The sequence below is a fragment of the Oncorhynchus nerka genome, linkage group LG13 (assembly GCF_034236695.1).
Source record: "Oncorhynchus nerka isolate Pitt River linkage group LG13, Oner_Uvic_2.0, whole genome shotgun sequence".
NCBI classification, from domain to species: Eukaryota; Metazoa; Chordata; class Actinopteri; order Salmoniformes; family Salmonidae; genus Oncorhynchus; species Oncorhynchus nerka.
This window is the reverse complement of record NC_088408.1, coordinates 64,363,907-64,383,104: the sequence shown is the minus strand read 5'-3', so window position 1 is coordinate 64,383,104 and position 19,198 is coordinate 64,363,907. Positions and strand designations below refer to the sequence as shown.

The following is a 19,198-nucleotide window of genomic DNA, read 5'->3' as shown; positions in this document are numbered from 1 at the left end:
ATGCTACTCTATTGTTGTTTTCTCTCCTGCCTCGCTGCACACACACAGATGGCCTCGCTGTCAATCATATTAGCCGGTGATCAAAATGTATGTGATTTTTCTTTGTTACGTGTCACCCCTCAGACTCAAATATCTCTAATCCACAGCGTTGAAGTTCCCCAACGTCAAGTCGCTTCAATCCGTCAGAACAGAACAGTCAGCGGCTCAGTTCAGCCCCTCCTTTGCTCCACTGAGGTTTGTGCCAAAGGGAAGCCGACCCGGGCCCAGCGGCCCATGAAAGCCCAGGGCCCTGTGTGATGATATGATCACATACAATACAGCACCTTTTCTTCCCCCGGTCCTTCGAGGCTGTTTCCTGCGTCTGAATGAAAGGATGGGAGTGGGGGGGCAGAGTGGTGGACTAAAATGCAGGGATTCATCTGCCTCGTAGCAAACAGAGGTTGCATTGAAGCATCACTGGCCAGGACAAGGGCTGGCTTTCATTCATGAGTTTCAAGTTCTTTTGGTGTCCACATCACCAACAAACTATCATGGTCCAAACACACCAAGACAGTTGTGAAGAGGGCACGACAACACCTTTTCCCCCTCAGGAGACTGAAAAGATTTTGCATGGATCCCCTGATCCCCAAAAAGTTCTACAGCTGCCCCCATCAAGAGCATTCTGAACGGTTTCATCACCGCCTGGTATAGAAACTGCTCGGCATCTGACCGTAAGGCGCTACAGAGAGTAGTGTGTGCGGCCCAGTACACCACTGGGGCCAAGCTTCCTGCCATCCAGGACCTCTATAATAAGCTGTGTCGAAGGAAGGCCCAAAAAACTGTCAAAGACTCCAGACTGTTCTCTCTGTTACTGCACGGCAAGCGGTATCGTAGCGCCAAGTCTAGGACCAAAAGGCTCCTTAACAGCTTCTACCCCCAAGCCATAAGACTGCTGAACAATGAATCAAATGGCCACCCGGACTACCGACTACCGGTCACTACCGGACCACACATGCCAGGGAATGAATGGGCCTTATTTCACTTCAGTCAGAGAGTTTTAACACACACGTAGCTAGGCCATCTAGCTAGCTATCCAAAGGGGAATTCGTTAAAGCCTGGACAAACACTTGAGAGAATGATTATCCGAGGTGATATCAGTTCCGGCTCTTTGAATACAGTGCCTGCAGATTAGAACCTGTCATGGAAACCTTCGTCTCAGGTGCTAACTGGGCTATTTATGTCTTTCTGAAGGAGGGGAGACTGGCTGTTACTGCAGAAGACTTATTTCTCCAGGCAAGCAGGCTCACAGACAGGCAGCACAGGGGACATCTACGCTAAGGTGTGACTCCCCAAATACTGAGGCCTCAACTCAGCATGCATCATCACATCAAAGACTTCTCATCAGGCAAAATGTATGCACTGCATAGGGAATAGGGCCCCATTTTGGACACAACCTGAGTACAGGACAGGTTGATGAGTGACAGACAGACAGCAATATTGCTCAAAATACCCTGGCTCAGTCTCATCCATACCACATCACTTCCAAATCTCCCTTCTCCAGTGGGGGACTAAGCCCTCCTCTGAAGCACAAGAGGTCACGTGACTCACTGTATCAATTGCCGGTCCAAAAAAATACAGATATTTTGAGGAGGCTCTTCTGTTTTCCTGCCGACTGAGGCACAGTATGTGAAGACCTCTCCAGACAGTGCATCTCTCATCTCCCTGGCTGAGGATCTGAAGCTAAGCCCCTTGATTCTAGCCATCCTAGAGTGTGGATCATATCTCTCTCTCTTGGGTTCTTATTGGCCCTACACTGCACTGCTTTCTGTTACTGTCATGTCAGCTTGCTAGATGAGAGGCCTCCTTCAGATAAACTACCCTGGCCTGCCCTGATCCCAGTAGCTCTCATTCACCAGTCCAGATATGAGGGAGGACGTCAGTATTCATGGCTTGGAATGTAAAGTAGGCAACCTACAGTACTACACTGGGCAAAAATATAACCGCAACATGCAACCATTTCAACGATTTTACTGAGTTACAGTTCATATAAGAAAATCTGTCAATTGAAATAAATGAATTAGGCCCTAATCTATGGATTTCACATGACTGGGAATACAGATATGCATCTGTTGGTCACAGATACCTTTAAAAAAAGGTAGGGGTGTGGATCAGAAAACCAGTCAGTATCTGGTGTGACCACCATTTGCCTCATGCAGCGCGACACATGTCCTTCACATAGAGTTGATCAGGCTGTTGATTGTGCCCATGTGGAATGTTGTCCCACTCCTGTGTAATGATCATGTTGGTCAATCATCTTCTTGATATGCCACAACTGTCCGGTAGATGGATGATCTTGTCAAATGAGAAATGCTCACTAACAGAGTTGTATATGTGCACAAAAGTTCCAGAGAAATAAGCTTGTTTTTATTTCAGCTCATGAAACATGGGACCAACACTTCACATGTTGTGTTTATAGTTTTGTTCAGTGGAAATAAAACTGAAGCATTGGATGGCACTTTACCTGGGAATACCACTTGTCTTGACTTCAGAGCGGCATTGTTTTAATTGAGGTGAAGGAAGGCGGTGATCCTGTCAGGAATGGGAACATGGCCGTGGAAATACACTTCCTGTATGCTCAGGGAAGGAATTTCATGGAGACCATCAAAACATATAACGTAAGCTTCCCGGGTGGCGCAGTGGTTAAGGGCGCTGTACTGCAGCGCCAGCTGTGCCATCAGAGTCCCTGGGTTCGCGCCCAGGCTCTGTCATAACCGGCCGCGACCGGGAGGTCCGTGGGGCGATGCACAATTGGCCTAGCGTCGCCCGGGTTAGGGAGGGCTTGGTCGGTAGGGGTGTCCTTGTCTCATCGCGCACCAGCGACTCCTGTGGCGGGCTGGGCACAGTGTGCGCTAGCCAAGGTGGCCAGGTGCACAGTGTTTCCTCTGACACATTGGTGTGGTTGGCTTCCGGGTTGGATGCGCACTGTGTTAAGAAGCAGTGCAGCTTGGTTGGGTTGTGTATCGGAGGACGCATGACTTTCAACCTTCGTCTCTCCCGAGCCCGTACGGGAGTTGTAGCGATGAGACAAGATAGTAGCTACTAGTAGCTACAATTGGATACCACGAAATTGGGGAGAAGAAGGGGTAAAATTAAAAAAAAAAAAAAAAACATATAACGTAGCCTATATTATTCAGACAGGCTGCCACACAGACCGACGCCACCAGACCTCACCAACCCGCTCTCTCTCTCTCAATCTAAAGGGATTTATTGGCAAGGGAAACATATTTTTACATTGCCAAAGCAAGTTAAATAGATATTAAACAAAAGTGAAATAAACTATCCAAAACTAAACAGTAAACATTACACTCACAAAAGTTCCAAAGGAATAGAGACATTTCAAATGTCTTAATATGGCTATATACAGTGCTGTAACAATGTGCAAATACTTCAAGTACAAAAGGGAAAATAAACATAAATATGGGCTGTATTTACAGTGTTGTTTGTTCTTCACTTGTTGCCCTTTTCTTGTTGCAACAGGTCACAAATCTTGCTGCTGTGATTGCACACTGTGCTTTTTCACCCAATAGATATGGGAGTTTATCAAAATTGGATGTGTTCTAGAATATTTTGTGGGTCTGTGTAATCTAAAGTAAATATGTGTCTCTAATATGGTCATACACTTGGTAGGAGGTTAGGAAGTGCAGCTCAGTTTCCACTAGAGGTCGACCGATTAATCGGAATGGCCGATTAATTAGGGCCAATTTCAAGTTTTCATAACAATCGGAAATCTGTATTTTTGGACACCGATTTGGCCCCCCAAAAATATCTATATTTTTACACCTTTATTTAACTAGGCAAGTCAGTTAAGAACACATTCTTATTTTAAATGGCGGCCTAGGAACAGTGGGTTAACTGCCTTGTTCAGGGGCAGAACGACAGATTTTTATCTTGTCAGCTCGGGGATTCAATCTTGCAACCTTACGGTTAACTAGTCCAACACTCTAACCACCTGCCTTACATTGCACTCCACGAGGAGCCTGCCTATTACGCGAAGGCAGTAAGAAGCCAAGGTAAGTTGCTAGCTAGCATTAAACTTATCTTATAAAAAACAAAATCAATCAATCAATCATAATCACTAGTTAACTACACATGGTTGCATATAATCGATGCGGTGCGCATTCGCGAAAAAGGACTGTCGTTGCTCCAACGTGTACCTAACCATAAACATCAATGCCTTTCTTAAAATCAATACACAAGTATATATTTTTAAACCTGCAAATTTAGCTAAAAGAAATCCAGGTTAGCAGGAAATATTAACCAGGTGAAATTGTGTCACTTCTCTTGCGTTCATTGCAAGCAGAGTCAGGGTATATGCAACAGTTTGGGCCGCCTGGCTCGTTGCGAACTAATTTGCCAGAATTTTACGTAATTATGACATAACATTGAAGGTTGTGCAATGTAACAGGAATATTTAGACTTAGGGATGCCACCCATTAGATAAAATACAGAACGGTTCCGTATTTCACTGAAAGAATAAACGTTTTGTTTTCGAGGTGATAGTTTCCGGATTCGACCATATTAATGACCTAAGGCTCGTATTTCTGTGTGTTATTATGTTCTAATTAAGTCTATGATTTGATAGAGCAGTCTGACTGAGCGATGGTAGGCACCAGCAGGCTCGTAATCATTCATTCAAACAGCACTTTCGTGCGTTTTGCCAGCAGCTCTTTGCAATGCTTCAAGCATTGTGCTGTTTATGACTTCAAGCCTATCAACTCTCAAGTTTAGGCTGGTGTAACCGATTTGAAATGGCTAGCTAGTTAGCACTAATAGCGTTTCAAATGTCACTCACTCTGAGACTTGGAGTAGTTGTTCCCCTTGCTCTGCATGGGTAACGCTGCTTCGAGGGTGGCTGTTGTCGATGTGTTCCTGGTTCGAGCCCAGGTAGGAGCGAGGAGAGGGACGGAAGCTATACTGTTACACTGGCAATACTAAGGTGCCTATAAGAAAATCCAATAGTCAAAGGTATATGAAATACAAATCGTATAGAGAGAAATAGTCTTATAATTCCTATTCCTATTCCTAACTACAACCTAAAACTTCTTACCTGGGAATATTGAAGACTCATGTTAAAAGGAACCACCAGCTTTCATAAGTTCTCATGTTCTGAGCAAGGAACTTAAACGTTAGCTTTCTTACATGGCACATATTGCACTTCTCCGACACTTCTCCGACACTTTGTTTTTGCATTATTTAAACCAAATTGAACATGTTTCATTATTTATTTGAGGCTAAATTCATTTTATTGATGCATTATATTAAGTTAAAATAAGTGTTCATTCAATATTGTTGTAATTGTCATTATTACAAATAAATAAATTAAATAAATCAGCCGATTAATCGGTATCGGCGTTGAAAAATCATAATCGGTCGACATCTAGTTTCCACCTCATTTTGTGGCGGTGTGCACATAGCCTGTCTTCTCTTGAGAGTTAGGTCTGCCTCTCTCAGTAGCAATGCTCACTGAGTCTGTATCTCTCTCATCAAACCTCCAATATGAGGCCTTGGGTCTACTGTATCTTATGGGTTCATGGGTCTTCATTAGACCTAACTTATAACCTGAAATGACTGAAGGTTATCATGCCAATTAACCCACCTGGATGTGGTTAGTCCTCCAGGCATTAACTTATGTTGTCAACAATTCAGTAGGACCTGCCACACAATTCTTTGATTTTGAAAAGACAAAGCAAGGCAGTTTAGCCTACATGGTGAGAAACGCTTGAACATTCAGTGGAAGATTGTGGAAAGAAACTAGCAGCGTTGTTGACATTAAGCCACGGTATTCGAATTGGATGCATCTGATAGGGTGCACTTAGCTTGCTCCGCTGAATGTTCCCATTTTAGTCATCATTTTTCACATCACAGCACTGTTTAAAGTTTGTCCAAACATACTGTATACCCGTAAACAAACATTTCCAGCATTGAGCACTAGAGAAGACACAACACAACCTCTGACCTCTGCCTGTACATTCCAGACACATTGTGGGATTGTTAACTCTCGTTACCGTGGGATAATACAAAAAAATGAAGGCGTAGTAAAAGACACACAAAAGGAAGGCGTAGTAAAACAAAAAAAATGTCAGCTCTCTCCAAAAAATGTGGTGCTCCAGTCTAGCAGGCCACTAATCACAATCTCCATTTTTAATTAGGAGAGTCTGAGGACAGTGGCAGGCACAATGATGGCTTTGTGGCCCAACAAGGGGGCCGAAACACTGCCAGACACAATTAAGATGTGGCCCATAGCCAAAATGGCTGCCTGGGCCTGCAGGAGCCAAGAGCCCGACCTGCCCTGATTGAACCTCTGCGCTAGTCCAGTTTCATCCCACTCCACTACAGCTCAGTAAGGCAACACTGGCACTCAAATAACAGGCTGGAAACAGAGCCAATGTTCAGGTAGCCTTTGTGCAACAGGGGTAAGAGGGGTCAGGGGACAATAGAAGTTCTACATGTCGTTGAACGCTTTGTATTGACCTGCTCATTTCACTTTAAAAATGGAGAACAACAACAACCTCAGATATGCATTACAACTTGTTTACTCATTTACAGTCTCTTTATGTATCTGTTCACAATTATGAAACCATCCAGTCTAATTACCCTCTACTTCCATCTGTCCTTCAGATGAAAATCTCTCAAGAGAGAGAAAGCCCATTCAACAATCAACAGGGGGACAAAAACCCTTGAGCAGGGGGAGCGGGGGGAAGGACAGGGGCTGCAGCCAGAACTCACTGGGAAGCATCACCCAGATTAGTCACACAGAATTCATCTGACTGGAGAACAATGGCCGCCGAGCTTCTGGCAAAGCCCAGCTGTCGCTCCGTGAAAGAAAAGAGAAACAAGATTTAGGACTAAGAGCGAGTGTCTCCAACAGAGACTTCTGCTGGAGAGAGGGGAGAGGGAACCTGCATTCAGTAGCAGTGGGCTGGGCTGAGCAGGCTGCGAGACACACAGACACAGCGACCCCCCCCCCCCCCCCCGGTGCAGTCCTCTTCGAAACCCACACATCTCATTCATTCGCTGGCCCAGGCCTAGGTTGTAATTGTCTTCCAAGAATAGGCTTGTGCTACTCTCTTAGACGACTGAAAATGCCTTCAGAGGCCCAAGCTAGGCCTCAACTCAACATGATCAAATGAAACAACTTCATGTTCTTGGATATGTCATTTACTAAATGCTCTCTGGAATGTAGAATATGTATTTTATGCAGGAGTTTGCTGGGCATATTTACCTCATGTAAAGGGATTTGAAACTTACTTGCACTCTCCATTTCCGTCAGCCGTGGCCTCACACCTCCCCAGGTTCAAACACGACTCGGTGGACATAGAGCATCTTAGGCCTGCAAACAGAACGAGTCAATACAACACACACACAACCTCTTCATTCTTTTCACAATTGAAGAGAAGATTTTGATATACAGCCATCAAACGGATGGTTTTGGAAAAGCAACAAGACGTGAACAAAATAACATCCAAATGCTTGAGTATTAAACAACAGAAATATCCTTCATGGTGACGATTGTAAGGACTAGGTGTGACTACTGCCACCTTGAAGTGCAGTTTGTGGTGAATGGGACTTGACACACTGGTAGGCGCATTCTTCCTTTTGCAGCTGTCCCAAAGAATGTACAATATTTGGGGAGTAACATAGCGCTGCAAAATGATTCTGTGTAACTCGACTCAAACCTGCCTCAATGGTTAAGGCTTGAATTGTCATATTCCTAGGCTGAACAGTGAACTTTCTTGCAAACGCAGAGCGAATGGCGCAAGCCGCATCTGTGAGCCGAGAGCACAACGGTTAGTGTTATCCAGGATCCTATGATGACAATACAATGTCCTGCCTGGCTATCTGAAAATACAAAATAAATGTGAAGGTGCAATATGCAGAAATCACTCCACCATTTCCTGGTAGCAAAAATTCTAATTGTTTGCCTAATTTCAGTTTATGTGACAAGACAAGAATGTATAGTGTAGAAAATCATTGTACCATCTAAAGCGCTGTGAAATATATTTTCAATAACCAAAAATATTTTATTTTCAGCTGTTTGAAGCTGGTGTACAAAACCGAAAGTAAAACGCAAAAACGGAAATTAAGAACTGTAAGCATAGAATAGATCTACTGCTTCTTAGACTTGATTTCAATGAGAATGACAGATCTATAACTCACATTTCTATGTCAATTTGGTGGGGTCACCCACAAAGTTACATATCCTCCTGAGATCCATAATTTTTGTCCTCCAGTGGATATCAGATCTTGGTCCGTACCTGAGGCCATACAAGCCACTTTATTGAGTCCTGTTGTCCCCTTGAGAGGACATCCTTGCCAACTTTATCTTCCTGGTTCTAAAAATAATGTCTGCTTCACATTTTATGGAAATGTAAAAAGTGTGTGTAATTATAAATTATAATTTTTGTGAGTTTGATATTTAAATTGTTTCTAGTAAGTGAACATCTTAGGAATAATTCAGTGACTAGTCAGGACTGTGTCACGTTAAATAATAGTCAAATAAGAGCAGGACATGTCATCTGTAGTGGACACCTGGATACCGCAACTATGTTTTTCACCTACTCTACCCATTGACTGTAATGTAAATGTTATCATATTTACGTCCTAATGACCACTAAAGAGGACAATTTTGCACTTCAAATAACTGATAAACAACATTTAAAAATAATAATAATCTTGGTAACATGTTTTCGTTCTTCATCCCAAACACTTATTTTATGTAAAAAAAATATTTACATGTATATACAGTACCAGTCAAAAGTTTGGACACACCTACTTATTCATGGGTTTTTCTTTATTAAAACCATGAAATAACACATAGGGAATCATGTTGTATCCAAAAAAACAAATCAAAATATATTTTAGATTCTTCAAAGTTGCCGCCCATTGCCTTGATGACAGCTTTGCACGCTCTTGGTATTCTCTCAACCAGCTTCATGAGGAATGCTTTTCCAACTGTCTTGAATGAGTTCCCACATATGCTGAGCACTTCTTGGCTGCTTTTCCTTCACTCCGCGGTCAAACTCATCCCTAATCATCTCAATTGGGTTGAAGTCGGGTGATTGTGGAGGCCAGGTCATCTGATGCACCACTCCATCACTCTCCTTCTTGGTCAAATAGCTCTTACACAACCTGGAGGTGTGTTGGGTCATTGTCCTGTTGAAAAACAAATTATAGTCCCACTAAGCACAAACCAGATGGGTTGGCGAATCAATGCAAAATGCTGTGGTAGCCATGCTGGTTAAGTGTGCCTTGAATTATAAATAAATCACTGACAGTGTCACCAGCAAAAGCACCCTCACACCTCCTCCTCCATGCTTCACGGTGGGAACCACACATGCGCAGATCATCCGTTCACCTACTCTGCGTTCACAAAGACACGGCGGTTGGAACCAAAAATCTTACATTTGGACTCATTTCCACCGGTCTAATGTCCATTGCTCGTGTTTCTTAGCCCAAGCAAGTCTCTTCTTATTATTGGTGTCCTTTAGTAGTGTTTTTTTTAAACCAATTAAACCATGAAGGTCTGATTCATTCAGTCTCTGAGTCGCTGATGTTGAGATGTGTCTGTTATTTATTTGGGCTGCAATCTGAGGTGCAGTTAACTCTAATAAACGTATTCCCTGCAGCAGAGGTAACTCTGGGTCTTCCTTTCCTGTGGCGGTCCTCATGAGAGCCAGTTTCATCATAGCACTTGATGGTTTTTACGAATGCATTTGAAGAAACTTCAAAGTTCTCGAAATTTTCAGGATTGACTGACCTTCATGTCTTAAAGTAATGACAGACTGTCATTTCTCTTTGCTTATTTGAGCTGTTCTTGCCATAATATAACCACCCCTACCTTGTCACAACACAACTGATTGGCTCAAACGCATTACGAAGGAAAGAAATTCCACAAATGAACTTATAACATGGCACAATTGTCAATTGAAACGCATTCCAGGTGACTACCTCATGAAGCTGGTTGAGAGAAGGCCAAGAGTGTGCAAAGCTGTCATCAAGGCAAAGGGTGGCTACTTTGAAGAATCTCAAATATAAAACACTTTTTTGGTTACTACTTGATTCCATGTGTTATTTCATAGTTTAGTGTTGATGTCTTCACTATTATTCTACAATGTAGAAAATAGCAAATATGAAGAAAAACCCTTGAATGAGTAGTTGTGTCCAAACTTTTGACTGGTACTGATATATATATCAGTACCATACAGTTGAAGTCGGAAGTTTACATACACTTAGGTTGGAGTCATTAAAACTTGTTTTTCAACCAATTCACACATTTCTTGTTAAACAAACTATAGATTTTGCAAGTCGGTTGGGACATCTGCTTTGTGCATGACACAAGTCATTTTTCCAACAATTGTTTACAGACAGATTATTTCACTTATAATTCACTGTATCACAATTCCAGTGGATCAGAAGTTTACATACACTAAGTTGACTGTGCTTTTAAACAGAGATTAATGTATTTGGTGCAGAGATTAATGTATTTGGTGCAGAGATTAATTAATTTGGTGCGAAATGTGCAGATCAATCTCAGAACAACAGAAAAAGGACCTTGTGAAGATGCTGGAGGAAACAGGTAGAAAAGTATCTATATCCACAGTAAAACGAGTTCTATATCGACATAACCTGAAAGGCTGCTCAGCAAGGAAGAAGCCACTGCTCCAAAACCACCATAAAAAAAGCCAGACTACAGTTTGCAACTGCACATGGGGACAAAGATCGTACTTGTTGGAGAAATGTCCTCTGGTCTGATGAAAAAAAAAATAGAACTGTTTGGCCATAATGATCATCGTTATGTTTGGAGGAAAAAGGGGGAAGTTTGCAAGTCGAAGAACACCATCCCAACTGTGAAGCACGGGGTGCTTTGCTGCAGGAGAGACTGGTGCACTTCACAAAATAGATGGCTTCATGAGGCAGGAAAATTGTGTGGATATATTGAAGCAACATCTCAAGATGTTAAAGCTTGGTCACAAAGGGGTCTTCCAAATGGACAATGACCCCAAGCATACTTCCAAAGTTGTGGCAAAATGGCTTAAGGACAACAAAGTCAAGGTATTGGAGTGGCCATCACAAAGCCCTGACCTCAATCCTATAGAAAATGTGTGGGCAGAAGGCTGACTCAAGTTAAACAATTTAAAGTCAATGCTACCAAATACGAATTGAGTGTATGTAATCATTTTCTCTACTATTATTCTGACATTTCACATTCCTAAAATGAAGTGGTGATCCTAACTGACCTAAAACAGGGATTTTTACTAGGATTAAATGTCAGGAATTGTGAAAAACTGAGTTGAAATGTTTTTGTCTAAGGTGTATGTAAACTTCCGACTTCAGCTGTGATATATATATATTAGTGCACAGTAAATGCTGATATATATATAAATAATCGGGTCTCGTGAGCATATTGCAAAGAAAGAAAACTGATGCTGGAATATATTCTTAACTGTCACATTTTAAAACGTAATTTTAAGTAATGCCCTCAAAAATAAGATGCCTTTGAAGTTCGAATGCAACAAGTGCAACATTCTGACATCGTTCTACAATCAATGTCACTTCTTCCCATTTGTTCTTCCCTGCACATCAGTATTTACTGTGCACTAATACGATTTTATGAGTGAACTCATGGAAAACATCTATGTAATAAATGTACAATTTCACTTATTTTATGAATTTTTATCCACTGTGTATCAAACAAAACACGGTTGACTATTGTTATTGCACTTACCTCGTGTTAGAGCAATAAGCGACAACAGGAAAGTTAGTTTCACAAAGAAATGATGCATTCCTTCTTTTCTGATTTAAAATTGATGTATAATTCCAATTGGAGTTATCATAGATCCTGTTAATTTTCCTCTTCGACAGTTTAAAAAAACGTCCAATTCATCATTTCATAGATCCAAAAAAGTAAACGTTTGCGGCGTGTCTCTAAACTTCGTACATGCGATGTTTTCACTCCAGCTTCGGAGTTGTAAATGACTCAATTCCCGTAACCACATATAGGGGCGTTATGGTTCCGCGCCACTATGTCTACTTCGCCCACGACAGCTATTCATTATTTTATTTAATCTATAAATGTTCTGAGGAGCAGTGGGAAAATACGCACACCCTGTAAAGCTATAAAAGTAGCACCTTTAAAAAAATATATATATACATATATATATTTATATCCCAGGCGTTTCCTGTTTGTAGATTTAGCGATCACTGATGAAACAGATACTTTAAAGCGACAGTTAGTAGAATTTCCAGTAAATCTAGGCTAATTTCTATTAATAAAAACATAAATATAACAGAATGAATCCTCAATTAAACCAGGTTAAACAGTTAACCCTTAGTTTGAAAGAATATGTAGTTTGTGTTATGTATGTCTTATGTCATAACCAATTTATAACCAAATGAAGGACATATTCCTACATTGTTTTTATTTTTGTTGGTGGCTCACACTTTGATTGTATGCTCATTTTACAGTGTGGCTTTCACATCACTAAAATACACATGTAGAAGCCATCTTATCTTTCAGCAGCCCAAGTGAAGGTTTTCTCTGGTTACTATCATTTTCACATACTCAACATACAGACAAAATCATTCTGTTTTGCTCTCAAAGTTGTGGGAAACGTGTTTGTTTTTCACAGAGGTATGCATGATTAAAAAATGTTATCTAGCATGTGAGCCATGATAACAGATCTAATCCTCCATAGCTGGCAAGTAAATGCTGACAGTAGGCCTGAAACAGATAAATACATTCTGGTTGTGCTTAATCAGCAAACACAGAGCAGGTCAGATTTCAAATTTATTCCATCCAATGGCACGTTGACGCAAAGTATTATAGATATATTTTTTTATCCTTTGTTACGGATATGGGCTTTGCAATGCCTAAATATCATGGGTAAAAATCAAGAAGGCCCTTAATGAGAATGTTTTAGTCTTTTTATGGTGACTTTGGTTTCATAGGCTTGTATGTGTATCCTAAATGGGTCGGATCACAATCAGATCTTCAGTACAAATGTCAACTTCCATTCCCAAACAACATTCATTCATTTCAACATTTTGCAATAATTCATTTGGAACTAATCATAACCAAAAAGAAGGGGAAATATTTGCAACTGGTGTTTTTTTTATACCTGCAGGGCTTAATTTGTTCAGTGGTGAATCCATATTTCTCTATGACATTTAAAGGAGCTGCATACGCAACAGGACCTCCAGGTAGAACATCAACCTGGAGTGTGGCATGAGGAAGACTGAAGCCAACTTTGCGGCCCTGGGGCCTGAGAATGGAGAGAAGGGTTGGAAGAGGAGAGAATGGAGAGAATGGTAAAGGAGTGAAGGGTTGTGGGAGAATATGATGGAGAGAAGGTAAAGTGGTTGAGGAGGTGGCGATGGTGACAAAAAAACAGCAATAACAACCTGTTTTCCTAACTTTTACAGGAAAACATAGATAAAAGCAATGGTAATGATATAATCGGTTATGGCTTTATCTCCAATGTGTCACATTCCACGGCTGAGTTTTAACAGAATTTGTGTTGCCTTCCTTCTCATTGTGTTGACCTGGGCCATTGAAATGGCCTCCAGTCCAGTGGCTATTACAGATGCAGGACCATAACATTCCACTTAGAAAATGGTTTTATCCAAAGTAATTTACAGTTCAGCGAGTACACATTTTTTATTTAAAGTTGAAATACGTAAATGGGGAAACAGTGCCACAGTTTGTTTTGTTGATGAAACCGAGGAGAGGAGTGACCGGCAGCATAATAAACAAACAAATCGCAGTACATAATTCTGCTTTTCTATCGCATGTGTAATGATGTCCGAGGGGGGAACGAAACACTGTTTGTTGTAGCTTCTTTGTTGTTATAACATCCCAAACAGACGTGGCATTTACACCAAGTATGGATTCCATCTTGAAGTATATGTGATCCCTACGGGGATTGAAACCACTACCTTGAGCTTTCTAGAGCCACTCTCTTGCCAACTATCAACTCAAGCCACTGAAAACAGGCTACTGTACAGTACAGTGTAGAATCTCACTATTTTGATCACTCCCTGGAAATTAATTGTATTTTTGTACCTGTTTGTGCCTGTCCTGTCTTGACTTGCCTAGTTAAATAAAGGTTCAGTTTAAAAAATATGTAAAAGTTGGCTTTGTTAGCACTCCAAGTTGAGTTTATCACTGTTGGGAGAGGCACTAGTTTCAGTTTGTTTTAGGTTGAGATTGACTATTTCTGAGTTAATCTCAGAGCAATCACTGCTTGACTAAACATTGACATGGTTTATCTAAACATATCTAAACAACGTGGTCTCAGGGCAAATAGTTAATTAAATCTGTGGCACTAGGTTACATTATGAATGGAAGCGGTCATACATAGAATATTATCCAAACTATAGAATGTATAGTATCCTACGTTTTACCCGGTCGTACAATAGCATATGAATTGGACGACGAAATGTATCATACGTCTTGGTAGCCAGCAGAAACAACACTTTAGGCTTAGTGTCTTGCTTAGCAGTCATTCAATCTTCTCAGTGTAACAGTTGGGATAATGGGACACTTCGGAGTACAAAGCACTTCTCATCCCTGGATTGAGGTATGTTTTCAGAGCCTTATCTCGCGGCGGCTCTGTGGTGTCTTACTTTAAGCAAACATCCTCTCCGACCCAGTAGTACAGCTTTAAGCAAGCCTAAGGTGTCGGATCTGCTGGGTAACATCTTGGAGGACGTATATTATTCTACAAATTTCTCTGAGACCAGATTGTTTGTTGCACCATAACAACAAAGGAGAATTATGGGGAGAATTTACGTTGGCGGATAATTTACATAGAAAGTTAGAAGAAGTAAAACGACAAAGGGCAGGTGAATTCACGTAGCAGGTTAGGTGAATTGGGTTATATTTAGGATAAGGGGAAGGGTTAGCTAAAATGTTACAGTTGTCACCCGACCTGACTCGAACATGCAAACTTTGGATTGCCAGACAATCATGGATTACACCCACCATCCGTATTACACCCACCCATCCTCACCGACCAATCTCCTTACTCTTGTTTCTGTCAAAAGTAACTAGATCATTAGTAGGTATCATACATCCTGGAGGTGCTGAGAAATACACTACATGACCAAAGGTGGACACCATCTTGTCGAACATCTCATTCAAAAATCATGGGCATTAATTTGGGATTGGTTCCCCCTTTGCTATTATAACATCCTCCGATCTCAACAAACCATTTCTGTATGGACTTCGCTTTGTGCTTTGGGATCATGAGTGGTGCAGCGGTCTAAAGCACTGCTGCAGAGAAACATACAGTGATTGTTTCTATTTTTACCTACATTGTAGAATAATAGTGAAGACATCAAAACTATGAAACCACATTAATTCATTTAAACCATCTCTCCTCTACTGTAGTAACAACAGATCCCTCCACATGCCCATGTTTAGAATTGAAGAAGTGGTCAGAAGTGAGTCTTAAGTGTTTTGGATCAAATAAATGTTTGTATTTTTGATTATTTGAATGCTCCAAAACATTCATTACATGTTACTTAGATGAGATGAAGGTGCCATCCATCCCAATTCAACAATCCTAAACTGGTCCAATATGTCCATGACTAGATCTACCATTTTGCATACACCACCATACCATGAGACACCCATGTCTTCATCACTGGGAAATATAAACGGTTGAGTTTGATATGATCTAAAAGCTTACAAAGTGTTTTCAAACTATTTGATTATTTATTGAAAAAAAATCTCAAATCTAAAAAGAACCTTTAACGTCGATGATCGAAAAAACTCGTAAACTCTAATATTTTTTCATATTCACATATGTTGTGTCAATTTCACACGTCATTTTGTATTGTGCCCACTATCTGTTGAGACACAACATGCTCTGGAATTTCAATCATAAAAATAGAATTCATAGAATGGACCTACCCCAGCTGGCACATTTGTCCTTGGAAGTACAGTACCTGTATTTGGTTGTGTGAATGAAGCCATTTTCCTGACTAAACATTCTGAGATTGGAAGTGAAAATGTTGCCTGTTTTAGGAACTTACAATTTTTGGTTGCAGTGAGGTTCTGAGAACGTTTTAATATGGTTCCCTGAATGCTCTCCTGGGAGGTTATATATTGACGTTCCGAGAACGGAAAATGTAGGTTATTTGAAGGTTTTTTAATGACTCCCCTAAAACTTTCACTGAAAGTTTCAATAATATTTTTCATAACACTTCTAGCTTATTTAAATGTCATTCCCATTTTAGAACATTTATCAGCCAGAACATGACACCCACCCTGTATTCAAGAACGCGTTGTGTCTTATCCGACGGCGGGCACAATACTAAAACCTTAGAGGACGTAAAATGGAATCTATGCTATAGCAGATACGAATATGAAACAAATTGGAGTTTTAAGATAATTGACGATAAAAAGTTTTTTTTTAAAAACTTTATTCCCACGAATGATCAAATAGTTTGACAACCCTGTTTGTAAGCTTTTAAGTGATAAATCTCAACCCATTACATTTTCCAGTGATGAAGACATGGACGTCTCATGTCTTAATTTCTTGTTATTTTTTAAAATGTCGGTTAATGTGTATATTGTTGTTGTATTGCTAGATTTTGCTGCACCGTTGGAGCTAGAAACATAAGCATTTCGCTGCACCTGTGATAACATCTATATAACTGTGTACATGACCAATAAACAAAACAAAAACAAATATTATTGTATAGTGGGGTATGCAATATGGGTCAACTTTGAGAACCTGTATCTCTTGAATGTTTTGGCATGCAGGTCCAAAAAGTAATTTTCTGAGAATTTCTACAATTAACAAAGGTTTTGTTCAAATCAATACGGTTGCTGTCAAAACGTGATTGAAATCAAATGCATTTACCCGTATGATTTACTGTACATGTCATTGGTTCCACTGGATTATATAGCAATGTGGTGAAGTGTGAACAACAGAGCAACTAGCAAAGTTTGCCGAAGTGTGAAAAACAAACAACTTTCTCTCCTGCTACTCTCCTCTCTTCATCTTCGTCCATCACACACACACACACGCGCACACACACGCACACACGCGCACACACACACACACACACACACACACACACACACACACACACACACACACACACACACACACACACACACAAGGAAGGAACACAAGCATTTCGCGACACCCGCAATAACATCTTCTAAATATGTTCATACAACCAATACAGTTTGATTTGATGTGATGTGTCACATTTCCCATTGACAGTAAAATGACTCTAAAAGGCAACTGATCTATCGAATCCTTTGAACGATCAACTGATCAGTTTCCTCTTGGGACCATGGGCGCTGATATCCACACCAGTCGTGTTGTGTCAACTTCTCTCACCTCTCTGAGCTGCCCTGTCACACCAAGAGGAAACGTTTAGGCTGTGGGGGCAGGGAGGGCCAGGAGACTCTGTCACCTCGGTTACACCACACAAAGTGCAAAACCTTCCAACCCAAACACCTCAAAGGGCTCCATGGGATCCAATGAGGCTGTTTCAGGAGTTGTTTGGTTTGGCGGTTCCCACCTAATGACAGCCCTACCAGCTTTTTGCCCTGCTTTTGTCTTGGGGACAAGCCTGGCAATTACCATGTTGAGTGCACACCAACCTCCTGTAAAAGGCTATAGGATCAAATCAAATCAAATCAAACTTTATTTATCACATGCTCCGAATACATCAAGTGTAGACTTTACCTGTGAAACAAGTGTAGACTTTACCTGTGAAACAAGTGTAGACTTTACCTGTGAAACAAGTGTAGACTTTACCTGTGAAACAAGTGTATATTTTACCTGTGAATTGCTTACTTACAAGCCCTTATCCAACAGCACAGTTCAAGAAGAAGAAAATATTTACCAAGTAGGCTAAAATAAAAAGTAGTAATAAGAAGTAACACAACAAGAATAACAATAATGAGGCTATATACAGGAGGCACTGGTGCCGAGTCAGTGTGCAGGGGTACAGGTTAGTTGAGGTAATTTGTGTATGTGGGTGGGGGTGATATGACTATGCATAGATAATAAACGGTGAATGTAAATTGTCCGGTGACGATTTTATTAATTGTTCAGCAGTATTAAGGCTTGGGGGTAGAAGCTGTTGAGGAGCCTTTTAATCCTAGACTTGGCGCTCCGGTACCGCTTGCTGTGCGGTAGCAGAGAAAACAGTCCATAACTTGGGTGACTGCAGTCTTTGACAATTTTATGGGCTTTGCTCTGACACCGCCTATTGTATAGGTCCTGGATGGCAGGAAGCTTGACCCCAGTGATGTACTGGGCCGTTCGCACTACCCTCTGTAGCGTCTTATGGTCAGATGCCGAGTAGTTGCCATACCAGGCGGTGATGCAACCAGTCCGGATGCTCTCGATGGTGCAGCTGTAGAACCTTTTGAGGATCTGGGGACCCATGCCAAATCTTTTCAGTCTCCTGAGGGGGAAAAGGTTTTGTTGTGCATCTTCACGACTGTCTTGATATGTTTGGAACATGATAGTTTGTTGGTGATGTGGACACCAAGGAACTTGAAACTCTCAACCCGCTTCTCTGCAGCCCCGTCAATGTTAATGGGGGCCTGTTCGGCCCTCCTTTTCCTGTAGTCCACGATCAGCTCCTTTGACTCACATTGAGGGAGAGGTTGTTGTCCTGGCACCATACTGCCAGTTCTCTGACCTCCTCCCTATAGGCCGCCTCATCTTTGTCAGTGATCAGGCCTACCACTGTCGTGTCGTCAGCAAACTTAATGATGGTTTTGGAGTCGTGTTTGACCACGCAGTCGTGGGTGAACAGGGAATACAGGAGGGGAGTAAGTTCACACCCCTGAGGGGCCCCAGTGTTAAGGAGCAGCGTGGCAGATGTGTTGTTGCCTAGGGCAGTGTGGATTGCGATTGAGATTGCGTCATCTGTGGATCCTAATCAATGTAACATATGACATGACTTTTATACCACCTCAAGGGACCTGAGCTTCTAAATCATCTAACCTGAGAAAATCTGATCATCTTGCTTATAATAAAACAGGGAGTTACAGGCTATGGACAGTGAAATCAGAATAAAACAGGGAGTTACAGGCCATGGACAGTGAAATGAGAATAAGGGAGATAATCAACATGATTACTATCACATTGATTTATTTGGGAGTTATATCAGCACATAT

The 19,198-nt window shown here is 41.2% G+C and overlaps 1 protein-coding gene across 2 annotated transcripts in view; it reads right to left on the bottom strand.

Moving 5' to 3' along the window:
- LOC115139859 (neurogenic locus notch homolog protein 1-like) overlaps positions 1 to 12,016 on the bottom strand; it is a 48,024-nt gene extending 36,008 nt beyond the window's left edge. For both annotated transcript variants that reach the window (XM_029677692.2, XM_029677693.2), the window contains exons 1-2: positions 11,765 to 12,016; positions 7,288 to 7,369 (exon numbers count right to left, since the gene is read on the bottom strand). In XM_029677692.2, coding sequence (XP_029533552.1) covers positions 7,288 to 7,369; positions 11,765 to 11,822 — 140 coding nt within the window. In that variant the 5' untranslated portion in view covers positions 11,823 to 12,016. The remainder of the gene's footprint in view (positions 1 to 7,287; positions 7,370 to 11,764) is intronic.
- Positions 12,017 to 19,198: the final 7,182 nt, after the last annotated feature.